General features: G+C 38.0%; 1 protein-coding gene across 1 annotated transcript; it reads left to right on the top strand.

Annotated features, from left to right (window-relative positions):
• Positions 1-27992, top strand: SLC9A8 (solute carrier family 9 member A8; the record flags this gene model as incomplete). Its single annotated transcript, XM_082007163.1, has 16 exons — positions 1-8; positions 580-758; positions 5301-5381; positions 10295-10353; positions 13820-13903; positions 14686-14787; positions 15485-15519; positions 16218-16361; positions 17700-17868; positions 19700-19796; positions 21144-21260; positions 22810-22892; positions 24615-24726; positions 25151-25371; positions 26471-26617; positions 27885-27992. The coding sequence occupies 16 exons, from the start codon at positions 1-3 to the stop codon at positions 27990-27992; spliced, it is 1746 nt and encodes a 581-aa protein (XP_081863289.1).

The following is a 27992-nucleotide window of genomic DNA, read 5'->3' as shown; positions in this document are numbered from 1 at the left end:
ATGGCGGAGTGAGTGTGGTGGCGGTCGGGCCGCGGGCGGTGGTCGGGGTCGGCCTGCTTCCTCGGGCCCTGCTGGCGGGAAGGTGTCTCCTCCGGGGAAGGGCCTGTGCCTACCTCTGGCTGAGGGCTGGAGCGCGGGCCCCTGGAGCATCTTGCCCACGGGAGGGGGAGGCCGGCTCTGGAGCAGCCCTGCGCGGCGGGGAGGGCTGTAGGAGCTGGGATGAGCCACCCCTGCGGATGCCGGTTGGTCTGACACAGCGGGTTTGTTACACTCGACAGGCTAAATGGGCTAATTCATTCTCTCGGTGTCAGGCTGTCACCTGCATCCCAAGCTGCAGTGCAGTGTCTTTGGTGTCTGCAGTGCATGAAGGAACTCAGCAATAATTGACTCCATGAATATGAACTTCCAGTATTTGTCTGTGATCAGAGACCACTTTTAAAAAACAATCTTAATGTGTTGGTCACTAGTACAAATTCAGTATGATCTAGTGGTTGCTTCATGTGTGCATGTCTTTAGTAGGCTAAGTCTTTATCATGCTGCTCCCATCCAGTATAATCACATACTATATTATCCTGACAGGTCTGTAAACACCACCCATGAAGTCATCAATGTCACCCTCCACACTACGCTGGCTGCTACAACCAAATTGGTGGTACCTACACCTGCTAAACCTATCCTTCCAGTTCAGACTGGAGTCCAAGCACAGCAAGAGGAGCAATCTAGTGGCATGACAATTTTTTTTAGTCTTCTTGTATTAGGTGAATGATGAACTGAAAGTCTTTTAATATCTGTTAATCATACTCTGTATTTGAAGACATAGGCCAGCTTTCAAAATCATAGCATTTTATTTCTCCTCTGGTTTTCTCTCTTTGAAGTGGAATATTGGAAAGGCACAGGCATTTAGAAAGCTGGGTAGATAAGTGCCTGAACCTCCCAAACATGCGGAAGGCTGAGGACAATTGCAGACCTTTTCACCATGGTCGCAAAGTGCAAATACCATGTTTAATTGTCTTTGCCTTATTTATCAAGAATATGGCACGTGTTCATCTACGAAAAACACACTCAGAATACTCCATGGTGCTTGCAGCTGTCTTTGAGGACAGTGTACTAGACAGATGTCAATTTAACTACTTCTAGCACTTCTGGACAGCCCTCAGATACTTTGTTATATAAGCCAATAGAAGACAGTCAGATTTACATGCACAAGTATACGCAAGTACAGTATCTCTTTTTCTGGCTCTCCTTACTTTCACACATTCCTACAAGAGTGTGATAATAATGTGCAGATTGACAGAATTATATTAACGTTGTATACACTTAGGCATTTTGATTGGCAGATGCATACCCAACTTTTCTATAAGTCTGGGCTGTTACCTTTCTTTAATAGAATATAGCTATCTCTCACCTGCTGCTTAGAGCAGTGCTGTAGTCAAAACTGTAACTATAACAAAACTTTCATGGAGGGTTAAAGGTTTGTCTGTTTTCCTTTGTGTGTTTGTGTGCATGGTTTCTCCAAAGCAAGTTACACTGAGAGACTTCTGTGACAGATGGGTCACAGTAGTCTTTTAAGTGGTTATTCTTTCCGGTAGCAAATGGAGAAAATAATAGGTATGGACTTGACAGCAGTGCAGAAACTTCTGCAAATAATTTGGGTTTAAAAAAAAAGAAAAATTTTGTCTCCTATAGATAACTATTATTAAGTGCAGCAAAAAGTAGAAGGCTTCTGCTTATTTCTAAAGTAGCTATTTGCGTTCCAGAGAGGGTTAATGTTTTCCCAGAGGTCAATGGTATATTAAAATTTTGACAGAAATGAAAGACCAAAGCAAAATTCAGTAGATCAGAAGACTTCTAGAATTAAAATAAAGTTTCTGAATATGCATGTTAAAAGGGCCATTCATGGTAAAATTGTATTCCTGGGACTTAAGAACAGAGCTATGGTTTTTTTGGCTGTGTTCCAGCCTATTTATGACATGACAGTCTCATAACTTAATGGATCTTAAAAGCATTACCCTCAGGACAGGGGAGTTCCCTGAACAAAGTAAAGGCAGTGTAAAAAGCTTATTGTTCATAGTTATTCCCATTCATAATCTCTGATTTAAGGGTGTAGGAAGGGTGAAAATGAATGTGTCTACAATAGTCTTAAATGTGAATGTCATGAGCTGTAAAATGGCCTTTAAAATGTTCTAAACTGGAATAGACCCAGAAGCAGATCTGTTCTGAGCTGTGTTGTGTCAAAGCCAAGCCCCAAATTTAAAGTGCCTGAAGTAGCATGAGTTAGTCTCTGACCCCAGATTTCTATGGCTTCTTTATCTGTTCAAACACCACTTCAGTTTCACAGTCATGCCTCTTATTCTGCCACGTTCATGTGATCCATGAATTCCCTTTTGTTATGTTGTATGCTTTTACTGTGCTCTTCCTTAAGGGGACACTCAAATGTTCTTTCAGCTTGTCTAGAACACTGCTTTTTCCAGCCTCTTGCCTGATTGTTATACTCCTGATATGTGCAGGTGCCTGCAGCAGGTGACATGCTGCCAGATACAAACTGATCAGTCTTACACCAGGAGTGGGTGACCCAACAGCTAAAGAATATACCAGGCTGCCATTAATATTTATCGTGGTGGGCTACGGTTGCTTTTTGTTTTATTGCCAAAGCAAAGTAGTTAAAAGCTGGTAGAATGGAGCTGGCGATTAGATCTGCTAAATAGTAAGCATTTTTGTGCTTGCATTGGAGTTTGCTGGAAATCCACAGTGTCCAGATGCCCTTATGGATCTATCCCAAAGAGCAGTATAGAATGCTTTTAACATGGTAATCCTAGATGTCTTTACAGGATGCATTTTTTTCAGGTTTAACAGGCAGGAAATTGGTACAAAACTCAGTAATACTGACTGACAGACGAATAAAATCTTTGCCTGATGAAGCTGTTGCTCCTGTAGTCTGTTTGGCAGTTGGCAGCCAAATGTCTTGGTTGCTTTTTAGTCAGCTTCTGAACTGCTGCAGTTTCTAGTACAGCATTTTAAAGTAAACACCAGTATGAGTCTGCATTCAAGTATTGTACTGTAAACTCAGGTATTTTGAGAACTGACTGATCGATACCATAAAGATTGATGGAGTGGAAGTGCGGAAGGGAGCCCTCCTGGCTGGAGCCCTAACCTCATGAATGAAGCCATCCCAGCTTATCACTCTGAACCCACAGCTTTGGCCCTGAACAAATTACATGCCAGTAACGGAGGAAATATTACTATGTTTTTCATGAGTCCTTGCTCAGTTCGTAAGCCCATCCATCTATTCATGTGCACATCAATGAAATGCTTACCATGTTGTGTATGAACTGGGTGTATGAGATAACAAGTGGGAGAGTGCAGGTATCAGTGTGATACCCATTCCTTAGCACCGTATTGGAGAGTAGGATGATGAAAAGTGATATTTGTATTTATGAGGTTTGTACTTCTTTTTTGTGACACTGTATACTAAATATAGATCATGTTATAGACCCCAGTTGTTTACAGGTGGTGTGATCCAGCAAACCATGCCAGTGCGTAGAAGTACTTGGGGACCATTTTGCACCTTTTCAGGCAAAATGAAAGTGCTCTTCCAAACCGACTGCAAGTGGCTGTTTAGTTTTTAATTAACTAGAAGGAGGTGTTAAACCAAATCACTAAGAGCATTTCTGAGAAGCTAATTCATTCCCGAGTTCAAAATGTGTGCTGTCGTAGTGTGGCCTGGCACCGTGCTGCCCACACTGAAATGGGGTGAGTCACAGACACGTACAAGGCGCAGAGTAAGGAGAATGAAGATTCCCATTGCAGTTATGACTAGGTGGTGTCAAATACACAGTTTAAAATAGTCTCTGCTGCAATTAACAGGCCACAATTTGATTCCAGTATATAAAAGTTACTGACTTTGCTTGAGCTTCAAGTTGCTTTCTGACAAAATGTGAGCAGTAATACTGCTTATATCCCAGGCCACTGCAGGATGATCTGTTAGCAAATAGAGCAAAATACACGTATTAAAGACATGCAGGCCAGATGTTGTTTCTTTGTTTGACCCCTTGTTGAGCTAAATTCAAATGGGAGAATTGTAGTACTTTCAACATGAGGAATATTCAGATCAAAATTGTTAGGCATTTAATAATCCAGCATTATTTGATTCTTATAGATGAGTCTGCAGTAGTTCTCAAAGAATCAAGTGGTTTCTTCCAACCATATCCACGGATGGTACCCAGATGTGCTGTAGATCCTTTGTAATTTGCCTTTGCCATTGGCGTAGAGGTTGTGATGGGATTTTCATATTACTGTAACCTTCATTTTTGTTGTGAGACATAGACTTTCTCCCTGCTGGGTGAAATACATTATTACAGTACAAATCTGTTTTGTGTTTTTCTGCACTGGTCCTTTCCCCTTGCTGGTTTAACTTTTAGCAATGCTCAGCAGTAAATGTCTCTTGCTGATTTGGATAAGAATTTGGCTGGTGCTTGTTCTGAGAACCAGGATCTTTAAACGGTTACCCACTCTGCAACCTCATAGCCCCAGTGAAGGGGAGTTATGGAGGCTATGGTGCCAGGCTCTGCTGAGGTGCACAAAAGAACAAGAAGCACCAGTCACAAGCTGCAACAAGGGAAATGTGGACTGGAGGGAAGAAGAAAATTCTTCACTATGAGACTTATGCACTGGAAGTGGGATTGAGAGAGGTTGTGACTTCTTCATCTTCAGAGATTTTCAAACTTGAGTGGACAAGGCCCTGGGCGACCTTCTTTGACTTTGAAGTTACCCCTGCTTTGAGCAGGAAATTGGACTAGATGACTGAGAGAGAACCTTTCCCATGTAAATTTTTCTGATTCTGTGATTATCCATTTGGGTAAAGCCCATCTGCTCAGAGGGACTCAGGTGGGAAAGTATGTAGCTTTGAAATTTTAACTGAGGCCATGTGTACATGTATGCTTTGTTTCAAAAATACAAAATGTTTACCAAAAACGGTATTAGAACAGTGTATTCTGTATAACTGACATTTTTTACAGCTACTGCTCAGAGAAGGTTTTCTTGTAAGCTGATTCAGGCTCTAAAAGTAGTAATGCTGGTATTTTTAGAAGATAATTTTAAGTCCTAAAATTTGCTTTAGTTATTTTCTGTCATTTGTAGATCCATTTACATTCAGTGAGAATGAACTAAAATTTGCTTACTTGCGTTAGTGGATTTCTACTAAATCATTAGAAGTTTTGCTGCGTGTATTTTAGAAATATGACTTAAAAGTATATTTTATTCTCTTCTAACACTTGTAAATCTACAATTTTTTTCCTTCACAGCTATCTGCATCATATTGGTGCATTTACTGATAAAATACAGACTTCATTTTTTACCAGAGAGTGTGGCTGTTGTTTCTTTAGGTGAGTAATCATGACATTTTTATGTTGACTTTGTGTTAATTCAGGGACTCTCAATAGTCTGTACTTGAAATAATGCTCTGTTGTGTGTTCACCACCACTAGAGAGATGCAGCAAACTGGATGCAGTGAAGAAAACAACCAATTCATAGAATTAAATTCATAGACGAAATCAAGAAATGAGCATATGTGCAGAGACTGGCTGAGTAAAATGACACATATAGGCACTACAGGGCTGTCACTACCTAAGTATTTTGGCAGCTTCTTCTATTTTTGCATCTGTACTGTAGGACAAGATACTGCAGCACTCCCTGGCAGCGAGACTCCGGTCTTCCCTTTGAAGTGGTACTGGTGTTTGTATTAGTTTCAATAGAATTACGTCTGTATATGTGATTTTAATCTGGTTGGAGACTCTAATTGTATCCTGAAAACTTATCTGGACTGCCAGATACTTAACTATCCCTGTAGTACCATGACAAGAGCACTTCCTATGACTTGAACTACAAGAATGCCACTCTTAATGAAGATCAAGTACCTACTTAATTTGAATTAAATTTGGAGTATTCCTAAGCCTGTAGTTTTATGTTAGGATAATTTCATTTATTTGTGTGCCGTTGCTCCTGACTTCCAAATGTGTAAATGAGGAGGAAATCAGGCCAAATACATTTATTATTTTCTCTACGTATCGTCTAGTATAATGTTTAACGAGCCTGGTCTAACTAATACTAGCAACAGTTTTTCAGCTGTCTCTGTAACTTGTTTACAAGAATATGTGGTATTTTTGCTTCTATTATGGGTGACACTTTCACTGACAGGCATTCTAAAAATACAACAAAAAGACAAAGGTGCTTGGTTGTAATTCTAAGGTAGCATGAAGGAGTGTAATACTTGTTGAGCAGGTAGATTTTTGTCTTTGTCTTGGGCTTTTCCTGCTTGTACTCTCTGGTACCTTCTCTTGTATTTCTTTACTGCATTTTCACACAATTTCTCAATGGGAGGAAATAAGCTTTCTGGTGCTTGTCAGTACCTTATGCTTTCTGGAAAACAGGAATCTTCTTGCATCTTGGGTGCTAGACTGAGAATATTTTAGAGCTGTTACTTAACAGAAAGAAAAACATATTTTCCTGCAGGCGTGACACCCTGAATTTTTAGATAACAGTATTTGATGCAGACCACATCACATTGCTAGCACAAGTAGAAAGTGTTGAAGCTTGAAGAGACACACTTTCAAGGCCCTATATGAGTTGATATTTCTGTGCAGCTGAAACACAAATAGACCTGTAAAAATCTGTCATAGTGCTGGCATGGATTTCCTGGGCATTGCATGCACACCTCATCTTTATAGGAGCAGCATCCATCAGACTTTTGTGCGTTTATGTGACATGGAAAGATGAGAGCTGCTGCAGATCATCCTGACTTACTTTGTCATCCCCATAGAAACCATGCAGTGTTTGATTCACTATTGACACATTTCTCTTTCCTTCCCTTCTTACATGGCGGCTGTGGACAGTTGTCTTGTGTGGTATGTCTTCCAGTGTCTTGAAAGGTTCCAAAAGGACTTTATTATCCCTTCAGTATCCTTCCTCTTTGTACACAAAAACCCAGGTGAAAGGTGTTAATTTGGCTTCTAATCAGGTTAGTTACCATTGTTATTAAATAGCTAGTCTAAATTTAAGCATAATCTCCCATTTAAAATGCAGCAGTATATTGGCTCTTGCTTGCCTAGTTTTGGATTGTCTTTACTGTCATTCCTTATGTTTTGCCCCAAGGCAACTACTGGGCAGTGCTGAGCTGAGGTGTTAGGCAAACTTGCGTCACTGCTCCTGCTGAGCTTTGCAGAGAGCAGCAGAGGCACAGACGTTCTGCTCTTTCTGTTTCTTGTTCTTGGCATCTCAGCCACAGGACAAGGATTTTAGCTGCGCTGGTATGTTCTGTGCTCCTGTCAGTCCCGACAAAAGCTTGTTCATGAAACTGGTAAGTTTTCTTGCTGGGGCTGTCACTGCTATTCAAGATGGGTAAGAAAGAGCAGTAGTGCATCTTTTGTATTTCCAGATAGGAAACGTGCGCAGCTCGGTTTCAGGTGTGAACCACAGCATAGCTGTAGTCTATCTTCCAAACCAGATGAGATGATACCAGCAAATGCAATTCCACTAAGTCAAGAGCGTGTTATACACAGTAGCAGATGTCCTGTGTCACTTAAGCCTTATTTATTTAGTTTGACTCCATCATATTTAAACTACTGTCAGCTCTGTTGACAGGACGTGGCATCTGTATAATCAGTGGAATTGCCAGCTAATTGCCAGTCAGTGAACCTCTGTTACTGGTAATGATCTACACAGCTGCAAGAGCACAGCTTGAGTTTCAAGTATCCAGTTTTGCTAGCAGTGCCAGAAGTGAGGTGTGTCCTATTTTGACTTGTAAATTAAGCAAATGTTCTCAGGCAGTTATTGAAAGGTAATAAAAATGGCAGCAGAGAAGTTAAGTATGATTTTCACAACTGTTTTTCCTCCCATTGTCAAAGCGGCTCAGAAGCTTCTGTTTTACAATTTCTAGGGCATGTTACTCTCCTGGTGGACAGGGCAGGGGTGCATTCTCTAAGGCTGGATTTTGATATTCATCCTTAAAAGTTGCTGGAATTTTGTTGGTAAAAATAGTTACCAGAAAAGTTTTTCTTTTTGATTTGTTACTGAGTTTTAACATGTTTTCAGGAAAAGTAACGGTTGGTTGTAATAAGAGAATTCCTGTAACATTTTCAAAAGAATGAGGCTTAGATTAACTCTTACAGACTTACCTTTCCAATTATCCCATTGACAAAACTGATCTGCCTGATTTAATAGATGGAACCAGATGAACAAAAACTGCTTTCATTAATCTAGTAATAAAAGAAGAGTAATTTGTAAAGATGTGTGGGGCAGGTTTTAAAAAACAGCATCAAAGTTTGATTCTGCTGCTGTTAAACCCTCTTGATAATGCATTATTTTGTGCAGCGCTCTTTCATGAGTTTGCTTAGCATAATCTTAGTTTAGTAGTACTGTTGTGTGTAATATGCAGCTAGAAGTAACTTTTATTATAAAAAGGTGTAAGTTGTATGATTCAGGCTCATCCTTTTCCCTTAACGTCTGGTGTTGCCTTACATTTATATTGTTGTTCATTTAACTTGATATCATGAAAGGACCTTGTCTGTCCGTGACACTGTTGTTAGGGTCAGTTTGTGATTAGCTCTTCCTCTAAAAAAGAGATTGAGACTGGCCTTTTACTTAAGCCTCTTGAGCTCATAGGATAGGGATCCCCAGCTTGTAGCCCACAGGCCGTGGTTGGCCTACTCACAGGGGTCCAATTTCACAGTTGTGCTGGAGCCCTTCCACTTCAGCAGAATTGAGTTAAGGGATTCTCTTTTCTTTTAAATCTCCTCTACACATAGTTTTACGTGAGAGCTCTCAGTACTAATTCATAAAATACTGAAAGTTAGTTCAGGAATTGCACTTCCTGAAAACTGTGCCTTCAGATGTATAGGCTCTGGTTGTTGTGGTTTGTTTTTTTCCCCACATAAACTTCTTGTTAAGTGATACAAGTACTGCCTGTACTAGTTGAAGACAATGTTGCTGCTCTGCGAAAATTAGAAATGTTCTAGTCCTTGGCTTCTGAACAGCTTCCATTCCAGAATTGAAAGCCTGACTTAGTACCAAGACCTGTATTTATATGGCATGGGAGTAGCTGTATCTGCATTCTGTCCTCCTTCAAAGGATAGCAGACCTTTGATGTTCCTTCATTAATGTTTTTCTCTTCCTTTCCGTATAAACCATTTCATGGAACAATTATTTCTGTCCTCTGGGACCAATGCTTTCACATATTTTTTTATAAAAGAAGGCTTAAGCCTCATGGCTTTGTGTGTATGACACATCCATCAGGAGTAATCCATGTGATGCTATTTGTAAGACTCTTTTGATAGCTACATCATGAGAGATTAAAAACACATGAGTTACAAAAAAGCATACTTTAAGCTTCTCAGCTACTTTTTACCTTGCATTCAGTGTATATCACTTCTACATCCCAGTGTTTGACTGTGAAGTCTCCATTCTGTAAATAAAACATTCCAATCTGGAATCAGACTAACGACAAATTCCTCATAACTCCGTGAAAGCAATTAATGACAGTTCATGAATTACCTTCATGACTTCCAGGAGAAATCCTGTTAGTTTGGAGTTTTCTGTATTACCTGTTTGAAGATCTATAGGAGGAAGGAGCACAATAACCTTTAACCATTGAGTTTGCAGCACCCTTGATAAAATTCTTTTATACTCAAATCAGTATTTCTACATTACTTAAAAGATGTGTAATTCATTTGGGAATTAGTTCTGACAGTGTCTCCACCCTGATCAGAACTTGTTGCCTACTTCATTGCCAGTTAAGTGCTATGATTTCATTGAGACAAAATTCACTTCTGTGGAGAAGGCTGGTTTCGGTTAAGCCGTGTTAACACTGCAGGTAGCATTGAAGTGACATGAAAATTTTGTGCTATCACCCAGATATCTAACTCATAACTTCCTGATTCTTTAGCAAGAAAGGCATAATTTTATTTGAATGCAGCTTAGATGAGAAGCATTTTTGAGTAGTTAAACCTGTTACATTTATGAACCAATGAACACAGCACTCTCAAGATGCATGTTCAGTATTTAGGTATCCCAAGTGACAATCTTTTGTGTGGGGAGGCTATGTAGTTATGTAACATTTTGGATAGTGTCATATATCAGACCCAAAACCACTTTGTGTTTTTGTGATTTAGGAATGAGAGACCTGCTGTTTATGTTTTGCCTTGTTTTCACTTGTAAAACTTTGTTGTCTGAGAGTCGGTAACAGTTAATGGAAACAATGATGTGTTTTGTGAAAATTTCAGAATGTTATCTCATTCTCTCCTAGGTATCCTTATGGGAGCTTTTATAAAAATCATAGAAGCTCAAAAGCTGGCCAACTGGAAGGTATATTTGCAGAAATTTGTTTTTAATTCTAGAACATTCCTTAAATGTTTCAAATAAGTCTGTTTGTAATATTAGTTTCTTTAGATGTAATTTCCAAAACTTAAGTACATTATACTTGATGCCAAAGTTTGGCGTTTTTAAATAATAATACAACCAGTTTGAGGTCAGGACCCTGCTGAACATTTACTACACACTATTTTTTTCCCTGAGTAATCCTTTTTATGGTACCAAATTTAGATATATGGTAGAAGAAGGTACTGGGCATCTTTGGCATCAGTTAACAGTTAAAAATATAGTAATTCAGTTATTTGTCTTGTATACTTTTTGACTGTATTTAGTCCTCTTCCTCCTTTTGGAGTTAGTTTTGTAGGTGTTTTCATAGAAAAAAATGTGTTTTGATAGGTTATAAAGCCATATGTTTTACCTGAAGATGTTAACATAGATTTCACAGAGGTAAAAAGGAGCACTTCTTCAGAATAGCTGGGCTAAAAGTCATGTTATTTACTTGTACTTAAAACTGCAACAAATTGTGGTGCTAAGAACAGACAGTTCACAAAGCAATCCATTCAGCATGGCATGTTTCTTGGGTACTCCATTGCTTCTTGTGGAAAGACTGCCGAAACCAGTGTGCCTGAAGCAGCAGCATTTTTCATGCTCGCTGAGACAATGGGAAGATGATTTGAGCTTTATTTCCAGAAGAAAATACAGGCAAAGCTGCTGTGCAGAAGATTGACCTTGTCCTGGTGTCCTGTGCTTTACAGACTTAGATATTAGGAAGAAAACGTTAACAGTGATGGTAACCAAACATAGGAACATGTGACCGGAGAGACTGTAGGAATCTCCATCCACAAAGATATTCAAAACTTGGCTGGGTTAAGCCTTGAGCAGCTGAAGTTGCTCTCAGTTGGCCCTGCTTTAAGCAGGCGCTTGGATCAGACCCCTCCAGAGGTCCTCTCCAACCTGAATTAGTGTGTGATACTGTGAGGTCTTACCTGTGCATGTGTGGAATTACAGAGGCTTCCCCCGTGAGGGGGAATCCTGGCAGAAAAGTCTCCAAGAGGTGAAGTCTACTTTGCCTTCTACGGTTTATCCACTTGAAAGCAATGAAGTCTTCACTATTCCTGCTTTAATTTAAAATCCTGTGGTATTTGAATTGTTATTTTTGTTCATAGGATCAACCAGTTTATTAGGTTTAGATCAATGAAGTGATTGAAGTCACAGGCATTTGGATTTCCAGTTTTAAACAGGATTTATATTAGGAGGGTGAAAATCTTGGTCTGAGTAGTGAATTTTAATCCTAGCTTGCAGCTTAATATTTTTTGTTAGTTATTTCCTTAAAGGAAGAATTTTTTTCTCCTTAGTTGACATACATAAAAATGCATAGATTTTTTAATCAGATGTAGCTTTTTAACTAAATATTATACTACTTTTTTTATCAACTAACTATACTAATTCTCTGTACGTTCATTTAAGCAATTACGTAGTTCAAGAGTCGTGTGATCTTTCATTCTTACATATGTACTTACTAGAAACAGTGGGTGGTGCACTAGTTAGTGGGTTTTTGTGTTCTTGTTTTGTGTCAGCTGGATTTGACTTAAAATTGAAAGTCAGTTAAACACCCACAAAATCAGCATTTTAAAATAGCTACTTGTCTGTTAAATAGAATAATCTTAAGAGAACCATGTATGTAAGAAATAAAAACAAAGCTTAAAATGTGCTCTGATTTGAGCACTGATTCTATAAGCACAAGAAATATTGATCATAGCTAGTGAGTTACATAGTTATTTCTGGTGAGCATTTGTCACATTTGGGAGACACTGGGGATGCCGCATCCAGTTGCTGACATTATCAGCAAAGGTAAAGAGTCACAGATATCACATTATTATTTGCTTATTTAATTTACTTTCACTGTATTAAAGCTTAGGTTTTAACATAGGCCATCATAACTTAAGATGTGTAATGTTCTAATCAATAGTTATTATGTACTTTATAAAATGTTTTTAGATGTTTTTAAATTTACTGAAGGATTTCTGTTTAATATGGAAAAAATAGCCTATTTAACTGCAGGCTATATCCATGTACAAAGAAAATCCTGGATCATATCCCTGCCCTAAGAACTTTGTAATGTAATTTCTTGCAATTATGCCTTACTAAGTCTTCAGTGGACCTTGTACTTACTGATGATTCTTGCTGGCTAGCACGGCTGATAATTACAGTCCTCATATTTTACTTTCCTGGTCTCTGCTTCAGTGCAGCACAAATGCAGTCCTTCCTTTTCATTATTTCTTGCCTCCTTGTCCAGCTCTGCTTTCATAGGCTTTTAAATAGTGTAATTAATCAGGTGTGTGGGTTTTTGTTCTAGCACAGTTACTGTATTGACAGAAACTAGGTAGTGTTAGGCATCGACACGCGGAATTGTGCATACGGGATAATGGACTAGAGCATTTCAGTATAAAGGATGAGTTTTATTTTCTAAGTCCCCCAAATCCTTTAAGATGATTATCACTGGTACAGACAGGAATGAGACTTTAAAGAGATGAGTACTACTTCTTTGAAAGCTAGTATTTTAACAGAACAGTCAATCAGCTGTTTAACCTGGATTTAAACAAATTAATTGTTGCTTACAAAGGTGACGAGTTTTGCTGTATTCAGAACTGTGGGGACCAGGAGGGAGCCTAGAGGCTAAAGAGAGAGAGGCACATTCAGCCATGATTAATTTGCCTTCTCTGCATAGTCTTCCAGCAGAAAAAAACAGGGTGCCAGTTTGCGGGTACAACTCAATAAAGCAGTTTTAGCCAAGTGATGAGATAGGTGAAGGTGACAGAGAGTAAGGTCACCAAAAAAAGAACATCTTATTTCATGGTAGGTTTCATTTATATCATTCTGATGGTAAAAGAAACCATCAGTATAGTACCATTAAATTACAGGCATGAATTACATTTGCCAAGAAGAATCAAGCCTCAGACTCTTAACAGTGGTATATATCTTGAGCCTGTTCATTTAGTATACTAAGATGATGATCTGATTTCTTCTTGTCAAGTGACGCGTTTTCTAGTGAAACTGTACCTGGTCACAGTTAACTTAGATTACATTCAAACCAGTAGCCAAGAGATCACCGTTCCTTGACAGCCCTTGCAGATTTTGAGACTGTGACATAAAATGGGAATACTTTTTTTTTGTGGAAACAGAAAGACTTCCCTTTGCCATAAATAACCTGTTTTCTGTGCAGCTTATTTGGAGGCAGTAATTTAACATAAGTAACACCTAGATTTCTATCACTGGATAAAAAAACCCTGGCGTAGTTTACTATTCTTCAGTCTTTTATTTTGTGATAAGAAGGGGGAAAGATTAATGCCATTTTCATTTTCCAATGTTTTTGCATTTTTCTCAATAATTTCCCTTTTGGAAGATTTGATGTTATTTCAATAATTATTATATTATATTATACTTCATTTTTGTTTTGCAGGAAGAAGAAATGTTTCGTCCAAATATGTTTTTTCTGCTTTTGCTTCCACCTATTATATTTGAATCTGGATATTCATTGCACAAGGTGAGTCCCTGCCAGACACTCGTTTTACATGTTGAGGTCTTGTGTGGAGCACATGCTGCTTTTAGTTATCTTCATGAAGTTTAGAATAATTGCATTAAATTCCATCATATTAATCATCAGGGAATTGAGAATACAAAATTTAAGTCTCTTCAACCCAGAATACAGGGAATGTAGCTTGTTACTGTTAACTGAATGTTGGCAAGGTGTTAGGTACTGCGCAGAGGTTGTTTTCCTTGGTTAGAGAGGTTTCTTACCTCATTGGAGCTGTACAAGGCTGATGTGAAGGAAGCAAAATGGGAAGAAGTAGAATGAGAAGTGAGAATGATGGGGTCACTTCATAGCTAAAGAGGAGGAAAACGTTTACAACGGTTTTCATCCTTTTCTTGGGAGTCTATTTCTCACAGCGCTAGTCCTGGCTGAAGTGGTTCTGGTCTTCCATGTGTGGTGCCTTTCTACTTGAGCAGGAGAGGGAGTGAGCAGTGGGGGAATGTGCCAAAGTACAGGTGAATATCCAGCTGTTCGCCTGAGGATTGGTTTGTTGTTAGGGTACCAGACTGACATCCTGTCCGGGGTATCGGAGGGATTTGCTGTTGTCCTCAAGAGAGCAGGCTCTTTAGGCAGATGGTGGGGATATATGTCCTGGGGTACCTGAAAGCAAGCTAATGAAGCTTTATTATTGGAAACCCAGTTGTGAATCAGAATCTAATTTAGGTGCAAATCCAAACATGAGTTTTCCCTCAGATCATTTTCACTAATTTACTTACTTTATTATTGTGTTCCAGGGTAATTTTTTTCAGAACATCGGTTCCATCACTCTCTTTTCTGTATTTGGCACTGCAATATCAGCTTTCATTGTAGGTGGAGGAATTTATTTCCTGGGCCAGGTAAGAATAACTGCTTTGAAGCACTTAAGTTTATCCAGCTTGCTCTTTGAAAGTGCATTTTTCAAGAGCAGACAAACACAGTGAAAGTGAATTCCTGGGTCACAAAGTCCAGTTCTCTGCTAGCACAGAGGCAATTTTATAGAACTGCTCCCATAGATATAGCATGCTCCATGTTAAAAGCAATTAAGACTTAAGTTGAGATTTACTTTTTTTACTTGCTCAATCTTACTATTGGAAGGCTGTTACAAAACCTATATTCTCTAGAGTTGTCTTCTAATTTCCAGTATTAAACTTATTTGTTGTTCTGTCAATATTTTTTTTTCACTTCTCTGCTTTGATGTTTCCCCGTTGATTAGATATAGATAATTATTTTTTTCTTTCAGACTTCATTCTGATATGCCAAACAATCCATACTTTCCTCTTTGGCTCTCAGATTTCCATTCCTTTGAATGTTTTAGTTACTCTACTCACCTGTATCTGTTCCAGTTTCATCTGATCTTCCCTGATTTTGGGTGATCAGAATTGTAGCAGTAGATCACTGTTGGAGGGCAATGTTAGACTGGGTGACATCACTACTGGGATTTTTTTCATGATAATGAGCTTAGGATTTGATTAATAGTTTCATTTTTTAAAGCAGCAGAAAAACACAGTTGATTGTGATTTTTTTTTTTTTTTTATGTTTTACCTATTTTTTCAGGCTGATGTAATTTATAAACTCAACATGACAGACAGGTAAGCTCTTGGGGAAATGGAGCAGTATATGAAATGAAGTATTCTTCAAGATAACTGTACATGGGAAATGCACTGTAGCTGGACAGCTCTTCTGGTTATTGTTTAGATTGCTAAGATTCAACATGATGTATGAAACTAATAAATAGATCAAATACTTCTAAACCCTATTTATTACACCCTTACTTCCAAACAGTATTCTATGCTCAGTGATTTTTCTAGACAGGGAAGATACTCTGTATTTTAACCAATGTTGAAAGTTAAAATATGTAGACTTTGATTAGTTGGTATTATTAATATATATGATAAGGGCATAACTTCCTTGTCCAAATCTCTTAAAAGACAGCATGTATGGTACATGGTTGGGCTGTGTCTGTAAAGTTGTTTGGTTTCCCATTCCTTTGATTTTTTTCTTACTTAGTGGGAGTAAGACATTGATACTGTTGTTGTTAGCTGGGAGATAGGTATTTCTCCAACATCTCTTCCAGCTGGACAACTTTTCTCTTTGGTATATCAGTGAATGAAAAACAAAACCTTCCCTTTTTTCACTTCAAGTTCTTATGAATGGGAAGGGAGCATAACTTTTCACTGTGTACAAATTATAACACATAACAGCTCTGTTACTAGTTATTCATGTAAGTTTACTAGGTACATATTTTTCTTTCATGTAGTTTTCTTTTTTATGTTTTGTGTTCTCCCAGTTTTGCCTTCGGCTCTTTAATATCTGCAGTTGACCCTGTGGCTACTATTGCCATTTTCAATGCCCTCAATGTGGATCCTGTACTTAACATGTTGGTTTTTGGAGAAAGCATTCTCAATGATGCAGTCTCTATTGTCTTGACCAAGTAAGTGCATTTGAACTACACATCTTTTTGGAAAGAGCAACCACATTATTTTCTGTTAATTAGTTATTCAGATATACAGTAATTCTTCCATGTCCATTTGGAACAAATCACGTATTTCTGGTGTAAAGCTGAATTTTGTATGATCTTTCTTTGTTAAAAGCAATCCATAACATAAACTGCATAGGCAAAGGCCAGTAAATGGATGTCTTATTACCACTACCTCAGTGCCTTATCTCATTGACCCCAGATAATTGATTGCTTTCTAAATCCATATGTTTACCAGCTGTCTTTCCATCTGAGCGTCCTGACAACAGAAAACCAACATGTGTTCTTTCAGGCTTGCACGAAAGTATTTACCTTGCCAAATATGCAGCTGCGTCTCCTGTATTATATTCTGTATACTACACAGAATATACATACTATGTATACTGTATAGTATATTCTGGCTTATACCCAGAATCAGACTTCAGTTGCGAGGGGGATACATCAATATCCATGCAATAGTTATATTTATGTTGGGGCTATCACAGGAAAGAAGAACGTCCAATATCCTTATCCTTTGCCTATGATAATTCTTTGGGGCTAAAAAAAATAGAGATATATTTTCATGTTATTGCTGAAGTCGGTAGATGTGACTATGAATGTATAGGAGTAGATGTACTACGGTGGTAGTGAAGTTGGAGTCATTTTTCAATGAACTAATTGCTTTTAATACAGTCATGGTTCTTTTACGGAAGATCATGAAGGCTAACAACAGTCAAAAGGAACACTAGTTACAATCCATGTCTTCTTTGCATGGAATTCTGCGAAATACATTCCTGAAATTCAAAGACATTTCTCCCCTTTCCTCCTAAGAGCTTCTTTGCTCTTCTTCAGTGACCTTCTTGTCTCTCATCCACACCTAAATATTTGATGAGAAGTCTTCCTGTTCATTTGTTCTTCTCTGAGGATCACATGATCCATCTCTTTCTCATGCCCTGAGTTTTTACCACTGCAAAATGTGTTTCCTTTTCCTTTTCAAAGTTTGAAATTTGTTTTGTAATACTGGGTGTTGTCATAGCCTATTTACGCCATTCTCGGGATTCTTCAGAAGAGCAATGCTGGATTTCCAGATTTTTAGCAGAATTGGGTTTCCCTTTGGGGATTACACTAAAACTTGATTTAACATCTTTTGACATTCCTCCTGTTGTATATATCACAGTAAAAGCCTTTTAAGAGTGGTAGCAACAAAGAAATGGAGGTCTTTTTTGTTGTTTTCTCAAAAGATGTTTGGTATTTTTGGATCCAGGCTTAAAATGTATAACTGTTTCTTTTTATCTATTTTTTTATTATATCTAGCACAGCAGAAGGTTTGACAAGAGAAAATATGTCAGATGTAAGTGGATGGCAAACCTTTCTACAGGCACTGGGATACTTTCTTAAGATGTTCTTTGGCTCTGCAGCACTTGGCACGCTTACTGGTCTTATTTCTGCATTAATATCCTTTTTTAATTTTGGTGATACACATGTATAAATTGGTGAACTTCAACATTCTAACATTATTTTTATTTCCTGTCTTCTCCAGCATTTCTTAGGGGATATTTCTTATTAGACATTATTTTGCTGGCTGAGCATTTTCTCATGCTCATTTGGTTTTTATGTTAGTGTGCATGGGTGTGTATTAAAAAGTTGCATCAAATTTTTATGAACATAATTAAGGTCTGAAATGCTGTATAGTACCTTATATTACGTGCATTGGAGTGTTATAAAATATAGTAATTGTTTTGTAAATTCAAAATATATTAATTACATTTCAGTACTGATCCATTTTTACAAGCATATGGCTCCTTTTTCACATACATAAAACAGTTAATTAAAAAGAAAAAAAAAGCTGCTTTTCCCGAGGGCTTTTCAGTCAGACCAGCTCATTTGTCCCTATGTATCATATTCGGGCAGCTGAATTCAGATACTGTTCTATTTGGATTTATGTTGAGTTCTGTTTTGCCTCTTCCACTTCCGTGAATTGGTTGCTAAACAACCCAGAAGCTTCTCTGCTGAGATAAGGAAGGATGTTTGTTGTAACCCAGACACCTTTCTTAATTTTCAGAGCTTGTTTAATGCTAACACTGACTTCACTGTAGGTAAACTTTTGTGCTAGACTTGTACACCAGTTATTCATGTCATCTGGGACATACTGTTAAGCACTTGTTTGTAAATAACAAGAACAGAATGTTTGATTAAATATAGACATATTGCCTCTCTTGGTTCATTAGCCTGATTCCACAAACTTTTAAATTATTCCATACATCACAATTAAGGGGGAGACGGATGTTCAACACTTCTTTCACTGATATCTAAATGATACTAAGACAAAGAGAAGAGCAGCCTATTTGCCCTATTGCAGTTATTTGTGCCTCAAAACATTAGATTTACCCTAAGCATGCGAAATTTCAATGCAGCAAAGGACATTTGTTACTAGTTGCCAGCAGATAAATATAGTTGAAGGTTGTTGCTGGTTCATGACCCAAGAGGAATGTGAACTTCCATGTCACAAGCATCTAATCCTCTGAATTTGAGCATTTTAAGTGTTAAGGCAAGGATGTGATTGTAGGTATGTTCCTCACTGTTAATATTACTGCAAATCTGTCATACCATTTGAGAGTAACTAGAAGTACAGTGACTGAACAGAGAAGATTGCTTGCATGCTTAGTGTGGCAAATAACGATGTCTGAGGCAAAATCTACTTGTACTTGGCAGCTGTCCTGCAGAACTGTGCATGAGATTCAAAGCAGAACTTGTGGCCCTTGACAAATGTCCACGTTTATGACTACAAATGTAAAGTAAGTTTTAAATATCTTGAATATCAAAAGAACATTATTTTTGTTAAAACATAAATGAGAGCTGTTTTACTTTTAATTTGCTGTTTCATAGCGCTCCACTATTTTTAGAAAAGCCTTTACTATTTAATGATTCTCTGTGGTTCTGCAATAGTTTTGGAGCAGAGATTAAAAAGACTGAACATGTAGGGAAATGGACCTTCTAGATCCAAACAAACCATCTGGCATGTTGTTATCAGTATTGTATAGGTACATCAGTAGCAGATCTTTTCTGTCTCTAGGTCTGTCCATTCTGATAGACTTCTACTAGCAGTAGCTTCTATAAGAAACACTCCTCATAAGAAATGATTAATCTTTCCATACTTGAGTCAAAGGCTAATGTGTAGACTTTATTAGCTATTCAACAGATAAATACATTAAGCATAATTACTGTTTTGTAATGGAATGACACAGATTTAATTTTTTCTTAGAATTGTTTTTTACTTACTTTTTCCATAACATTTTCATGTGTACATGCTAAAGCACATTGATTTAAGGAAAACACCCTCCCTAGAGTTTGGGATGATGATTATCTTTGCTTACCTTCCTTACGGACTTGCAGAAGGTATCTCACTCTCAGGTGAGTAGCAAAATGAGTATGTTCAAGTTTCTTTGATAAATTTAGGGAGTAGGTATTATTTGTGTCTAAGAGGGGCTCTGGTTTTTTATGTGTTTTCTCATTTAAACTGTGCTCTTACTTCTAACTTGGACTTACTTTAAAGAAACACTTATTCTCTACTTCATGTTATAAAAGTATAGAAAAGGTAATTGCAGTTTTCATAAGCATTAATTATCCAACGTAAATGCTAGTATTCTCCCTGGTTACCTCTGCCTAACGCAGAGTTAAAATTTCAGCTGCATGCTGTAGATCTCAGCCCCATCAGCTAATTTAGATAATGTCCAGCCTACTGCCCTGTAGCCGTTTTTCTACCTGTCCTTCAGTGCCATTGGGGATATTAGCTGAGACCAATGAGTGTTGTGTATGTCTCAGAATACTTGGTAAAAGTTTTGCTGAAGGCCACGAGAAGAGACTACAGGTGAACTTCCATCATTCTGTAGAATCAGGTACAAAGACAGGGTCCAGTTCTGCTGGATGCCCAATGTCTCTGACCTTTGATGATTTAAGTGGGTTTTTTAAGTCAATCAGGTTCCTGTGTCATTTCTCAAAGGAAAGTGGGAAGGGATGCAACAGTTAGTATAATTCAAATAGCTAGGAAATCTACTTGGTTCTTTTTGTTTTAATTTTTTCTTGGGTTGTTTTTTAAGTTTTAAGTTCATTAAAAGACATATTTGCTCTACAACTTGGACTATATAAGAATGTTACAAGTTTATGAGGAGTAGTAGCAGGACTAGATTTCTTGTAAATGAACTGCAGGTATGAAATCAGACTTTCTGAAAATGGACATGTGAGCTAATGTGAATATTTTCGAGTGGATCTGTAGCCATGTATATCAGCATACCTTCACTGATGTCAGTGGAGTTGTATTTTTTTATACATATGAAGATGTGGCCTATAATCATGGTAGTGACACAATCAAGATGTATAATCCTAATGCAAACATTCCATTCTGCCTACTTGCATCCAGAACTACTCTGTACGTGCGTATAGGCCAACACAGATGTATGAGAATGAAATTAGATGAAAGCTGAGCAAGCAGTCTGATATGCTAAAATATTTGTATTGCTGTAAAAGCAAGTTTTGCCTTGTGAGAAGATTATTCTGGAGGGTCTCAGCACATGGCCTATTTCTAATTTTTATTGCTTATTAATATAAAATTATAATAAAATATTACAGAATTACAGTGCCATTGCATTAGATAACCAACATTGGCTGTTTCATAAGCTTTTGCATTAGTAAGGGCTATCAACACAAATATTTGCAGAGTGCAAGATACTCTTCTGTTCACTGCCACATTTTTATTTACAGGTATCATGGCAATCCTCTTCTCTGGCATCGTGATGTCTCACTATACACACCATAACTTGTCTCCAGTTACACAGATTTTAATGCAGCAGACACTGAGAACTGTTGCTTTCATGTGTGGTAGGTGCTACCTACTATTAATATCTAATATTAATATTTTAAAATTTTATTTGCCTGAAATGGTGATTCTGATGGCAACAGCAGAGGTGCAAATTTTCTTCTGGCCATTTGTATGTCAGTGGTACGTGTCTTTAAGAAAAGGATCCCTAATAGTGGAGGCTGGAAGGCAGTCAAAAGTCACCTTTCCTGCCGTACTGGATAAAACATATTGTAAGTCTCTCTCCCCCATCCTGCAGGCTCCTGCTAAGGTTTGCCACAAGACTGATAACTGAATAGAGATCTCTGACTCCTACATTCCTCTGGTCTATTTTTAGTTTTAGGAGATGGATTTTTAGCGGTATTTTTTTAAATGGTTTTGGGTATAAAAAGCTAGTGCTAGCAAAAACAATAGCTTCACAAATTGAGAAGTTTTTGGAATTAGTGGTACAAGCAGCTCAGTGTCCCATAGCCTTTCCATTTCCTTTACAACCCAAACTTTTGAAGAAATTACATGCTTCTGTATTATAACTACATCCCTGGTTTTTAGGGGATGGCATGAATGTGTTCCATATTTTTTGCAGGAAGATGCATTTGGAGCATGGTCAGGGAGTGGCCTTGCTGCAAACTAAACTTAACCACTCACTACCTGAGCACCAGTAGCTCGTCAGGGTTTGGTCTTAACCTATTACAAATGCTGAAAAAGCACGTATTCATTCAAGTCACTGTAAAGGAGTTATTGAAGATATTGTGCAATTTTGTACATGCTTGCAGCAGGTTTTGAGCATGCAAATGTAAGTAGCGAGTACCCGAAGTATGACCAAACAGTGTCTTATGCTGGAGTAACTCATGTATTGCTACTGTCTGTCCAAAACCATCCTGTTTTTAACTGCCTTAATGATAAGGAACCTACCTTGCTAGGACAGCAATGAACTGATGAAACATCTTGACTCTGCAGTTCTCTGATGGTAATGGGTTGGTGCTGTGGAAATAAAATGTTTGCATTACTGTAGTCATTGTGCAGTGGTGGTACTATTTCAGATTTGCAAACATCACTTCTAGAGGTTATTAGAATATACAAGGTTGTTAGATCATACAGTCCAGTATTTTATTACAAAGAAAGTCATGAGCTGCTGCCATGTATAAGAATTTAATGAATACTTTGTAATAGTGTTCAACTTGCCATATAGAGATTGTGTCTTACATTTCAGTTTTATATAGAATGATTCAAAGCTACAGAAGTCATTAGTAGTCGCTCCTGTAGCTTGTGTTCTGCAGCTTGTCCTATATTCTTAAGTAAAAAAATCCTCAGTCTTTAGAACAAGGTTTTGCTAGCTTTGTTCATACCACTTAGAAATTTACAGCTGAAAAAAGCCTACGTACACAGACTAAGGTTCTGTCTACCGACAGCAAGAGTGGAAGAATCTGGGCTTCTACGTAATGGCATTTGTGCCTATTTTGTGCATTCAAAAGTCAGGAAATACTGTTTTATGTACTGCACGTAGTAACTTATAATAGGAGGAGAAAAAAATTTATAGAATTGTTTATTTAAGATGCAATTTCTCTTTTTCAGAAACCTGTGTTTTTGCATTTCTTGGCCTGTCAATTTTTAGTTTTCCTCACAAGTTTGAAATGTCCTTTGTCATCTGGTGCATAGTAGGTATTTACTTTCTTCCACACTTGTTTAGATGCATTTTTGGTATTGGGGAGGGGGGAAACACCTTACAGTTAAAGTATTTTAGAATACTTGTTTTATGTTTTTTTTTAATGAAAATAGTTTTATATTTTTATATATTGCACAAAGTTAACTCTCACTAATAGCATGAAATTATTCTTCTTGTTCTCAGCACTTCGGTGTACAAATAATCAGTCTTCTTTAAGGAATTCCAGTTTGCTGTTATTTTGACGCCCTTCTATATAAGATTATTAAAAACAAGGAGGAGAACCTTGCTTGTTTTGACTCTATTAGATTTATTAAAATAAATGTTGAGATTTTTATACACGCCACTTTATTCCAGAAGTTATTTTACCAGAAAATAATGCTGAGTTTTTACGTATCTTTAGCTCCATATGAACAATTTGTGAATGGCAGTTTGTAGAAACTACAGTGCAAACTAGTATTGACCTCCGCTCCATTTCATCTCTCCAGGACTACAGCTTTTCAGTCTTTCTCTCTCATATATCATTGCAGTTTGTTTACATAAAGCAACTTAGTCCATACATCACATCTACACTCTGAGCTCGCCTTCTTCAGAAGAAGTCCTTACTCAAACCATCTCCAATGTATATTAATTCTTTGACTCCATTCTTAATTATTTTTCTTTTATTCTGTATTTCAGCGTAGCTTTATGTAGTGCACTTTGAATTATGTTTCACATGGGGGTTACCTACATCTATTGCTATTTTAGTTGTTTAATATAGACGTGAAAAGTATGTTCTCTTGTAGAGTCAAAAGAGGGAAATGTGAATCCATTCCCAGTCGCATACTAGCACATTTTAGTCCATGGTTCAAGGGAAGAATTGTTACCTACAATTTACACATAGTGATATCAGCATGGGGAACTGCTCTCACTGCATTACACCCCACTTCCTTATCTAATGTATATCTAAGGTGTGACATTTTCTTCTATGTAGCATTTCTCTCATGGGTGTAATGAAATTGCGTAATTTTGGGGTGATTCATAAAGGAAAACAGCACAGCCCTTCAACGACCCTGCTGACTAATCCTAGGATATTTACCTTATCAAGGTCTGTTTGTGGTGGAGCCTAAAAGCAATGTCATTGTGAAAAACATTTATTTTCTGAGTTAAAGTTTTCACTGCATTTATAATTGTGTGCCATTAAATTAATAGTACTTTTTTTTCTCTCTCAAAATGTTGCTTCAGTGTGTTGTACATTTTATAACCATAGCCAGGGAAGTGTTGAGGAACCAGATTACACACTATTTGTTTGGCTTCTGGCCTCTTTCTCTGAGGAACTGGTCCATAGGGAGACAATAGAAATATCTTATTGCCTCTTAGCTGCTGCACCAGGGGAATGATTAAAGGAGCTGAACTGAAGAGAACTTTTACCCAAAGTAATTCTTGGTCTCCCTGGAACGCCTCTTGGGTTTCATTTATTTATTATAAGTAAAGTAGTGTCTGGTCTCTCTGTGACAAGTCTGGTTTAGTTTCAGTTAAGCTGACAAAATGTTTACAAAGTTGAATTCCACATTGACCTATGCGGAGAAATTTCTTTGTTAGTTTAGGAGCCCACCTAACTTGCAAGACTTGAGAGTAAAAGAGCATATTCACCTTACCCTGTACAAACCAGATGCAGCTGGGGCCGGCGTGAATGTAACACATCAAATGGTCTTTTGCTTTTATTTCTGTTTTTCAGGTACTTGTTCTGTTCGGTAGAGCAGTGAATATTTTCCCACTTTCCTACCTACTCAACTTTTTCCGTGATCATAAAATCACCCCCAAAATGATGTTTATCATGTGGTTTAGTGGTAAGTTAAAGCTCAAAGTACAGAGAACTGGAAAAAATGTTTTATCTTTTTCATTGTGTGGGCCGCTCTGAGAAGAACTGGTTTCCCATCTGTGGAGCAAAACTCAACTGAGCATTTGCACTGTTCTCAGACCCCTACAATAGATATGCTCTCTTTCCCCTTCGTGCTAGAGGACTATGCAGTAATGAGCTTTTCTGCAAAGAGTCTACTTTTCTTTCTAGGTCTAGCTGTTTGCAGTTTGAACAACAGTATCTGAAGAGCTCCGAGTCATTTTAGGATGGCAACCAAATGATAGATAAATGGACATGGTATAGGGTTGTAGAAATCTTTTAAAGATGGAGAATTCCTGTTGAGTTATCGGGGTACTGAAGACCAATGTAGCTATTGATTCACTCTTCATTGATTTACTGTTCTCTCTGCTAAGGTTTACGTGGTGCAATCCCCTATGCCCTCAGCCTCCATTTGGGCTTGGAACCAATAGAGAAGCGGCAGCTCATTGGGACAACAACAATTATCATAGTACTGTTCACAGTTTTGCTGCTGGGAGGAGGAACCATGCCCCTCATCAGACTGATTGACATTGAGGACTCCAAAGCACGCAAGAGGAACAAGAAGGACATTAATCTTAGCAAGACAGAGAAGATGGTTTGTTGGGGTTTTCTATTCAGAGGATCACTGATTTTTTTAAATATTTTTTAAAATTTTTACTTTTTTCAAGACTAGTACATTATTTTTTACTAAGAAGTAAAATGAAAGCAATGAAAAAAGCCAAGGTGGTAGGAAAAAGCCAAGCGATATAATTTTTAAATATCCCAAAGACAGAGCTTGGTTAGTGTTTACACAAAATAACTGTTTGGATAAAAGGGAGGAGAAATGGTCTCTTAACTCAATCTAATTATACATTGATCCATACAAATTAAAGTAACCCCTGCAAAAGCATAAAGCAGATGATACAGGTTTGAGTCATATGCAGAGGGAAAGTAACTAGTACAGTGTGAGTCATGAATTAATCATAAAAGGCAGATGGGAATTACTTTGAAAAAGTCAAAGCAAAGGCCATGAGAAGGTGGTAACAACAGCACCCCTCTGACTGGGTTTTATTTTAAAGCAATTTCTGGCTAAGCAAGAGTATTGAATAAAACTAAGAGCCAGTCTGAAGCCTCATGTGCAAAAGGCTGGAGTACATAAAGTATCCCAGAGCATTTGCCTGTTTTTCTCCAAACCATCAAACAATACATGCAGGGTGTTGTTCTGTAGGATCTGAAAAACAGCTCCTCTTGGCGTGAGGTTTCAAAAACCTTGCAGTCTCCAGATTTATCTTACTCTGTCCACACAGGGAGGTATGTATAGGAAGAGCACAGGGATAGGGTGTGTACTGATACAGGGCTTGTTTTTAGTGAGACAATGACATTAGTGTTGCTTGCTGGATAAAATCATTGTCCAGCTCACAAGAGAAAACATGCACATTAGCTACCTGTTCTCAGCAATACTAACAATACAAAATATGGAACATTTGAAGCCTTTTACATTTCAGCATGAAAAGGGAAGCTAAGTGGCTCTGGGAATCAACAACTGGACAGATTCATACAGCCATAAGCCATGGTAGGCTGGGGTGATACTTTCCATTTTGTTCCAGCATGGGAATTGGTAGTGAGAAAGGAGAGCATAGAGCAGGGGGCTGAAGCAAGCTGGAGGGATGACTGCCATATTTCTCAAGTTATTCCAATATTTGTGATCTTTCTAGGGAAATACCATAGAATCTGAACATTTATCAGAACTCACAGAGGAGGAATATGAAGCCCAGTATATAAAACGCCAGGACCTCAAAGGGTTTATGTGGTTTGATGCCAGGTATTTGAATCCTTTCTTCACCAGAAGACTGACACAAGAAGTAAGTCTTTCTTGTTTTCCTGAAGAAAAGAAACTGTGGTAGAGTCGGTTGTCATTTCAGCCTTTCAAGGCTCATAGCGTAGCCATGCAGCTTTTACATTAGATGGCTCACTGTTCCTGATATATTACTTGTGCGTATGTAGAGCAGCTGTAATGAAAAGCTGTATTGTAAAATTGCAGGTTGGATTAAATGAGCATCTCTCAGGGCTACCACAATTAAACTTTAAAAGGTGTATAGATTTATTGAACTCAGCTTTAATCTTGTAGAGTATCATGAAGAGTATCAGGAGTTACTAGTTACTACTGTTGCTAGAAGAAGCTATTGCCACTTATGCAGTTTTTAAAGTGCTATCACACAAAGTTATTGCCTTTTACTGTACATGCACCTGTGAATTCTGGAGCTGTGATTTTTCTGCAGATGGCAGTTTATCTTGGAAACCTGCACCAGAATTGCAACCTTCTTAAGACTTCTTCACTGAGAGGCCAAAACTTTGAAGCTGTAAATGCAAAATGACACCTGACTGAACATGTAACTTAATACTGAATGGCTGAGAGAGGTGTAAATACTATGTCATTTTCACTCCACGCCTCAGAAACCTGAGGCTCTTTGGCTGTATAATTCACTGTTTTTCCAATTTGCCATAGAATTAAGCATTTTTGCTGTAGAGTTGACCATCTTGTGTAAAGTATGCACATTCCATCTTCCTAGCCTGCACAAACATACTATTTTTCCTCATTGTGTACCTTTCTTTTCAAAAGAATGCTTTCAGCACTTTACCACAAAAGCTAAAGGCATTTTTTGCAAAACCAAAAAGGAATCAAGAAACCAGAGTTAAGCATCTCATTCGTAGTTGGTAGCCAAAAGCACAGGCTGCCGTCCAGATTGCAACCAAAGGCTAGAAAAATAAGTATGTGAATCACCAAAGCAGGCCACAAGCTTCCTGCTGTCCCTGGGAACACATGAAGAGGAGTGAGGTTCCAAGCCAGGCCATCCAGACAGCATTAGGACTATTGAAACCCACAGAGCAGGACTGTCTAGCAAACACAGGTAAAAATACCTGTCATCAAAAATATCGTCCGTGGAAATAATTACTGATTGAACACTCGATAAATATTTTCTGGTAGGAAACAGAATTGCTTTGCATGCTTAGAGACCAGGAGTGGATTATTTCCTAAGGAATATGTTCAACTAGTCTTTCTCTTTTGCTCTAACACACAAGTAATGTTGTAGCTAAGCAGCAAACTGTTCTGGTTTGCTTTTGCCCTAGGACTTGCATCATGGGCGCATACAGATGAAAACCCTCACAAACAAATGGTATGAAGAGGTACGGCAAGGACCCTCAGGATCTGAAGACGATGAGCAAGAGCTGCTGTAG

This window comes from Phaethon aethereus, assembly GCF_964289735.1.
Source record: "Phaethon aethereus genome assembly, chromosome: 16".
Lineage (NCBI taxonomy): Eukaryota > Metazoa > Chordata > Aves > Phaethontiformes > Phaethontidae > Phaethon > Phaethon aethereus.
Note: the sequence above shows the minus strand (reverse complement) of the source record. Positions and strands in the feature narration are given on the sequence as shown.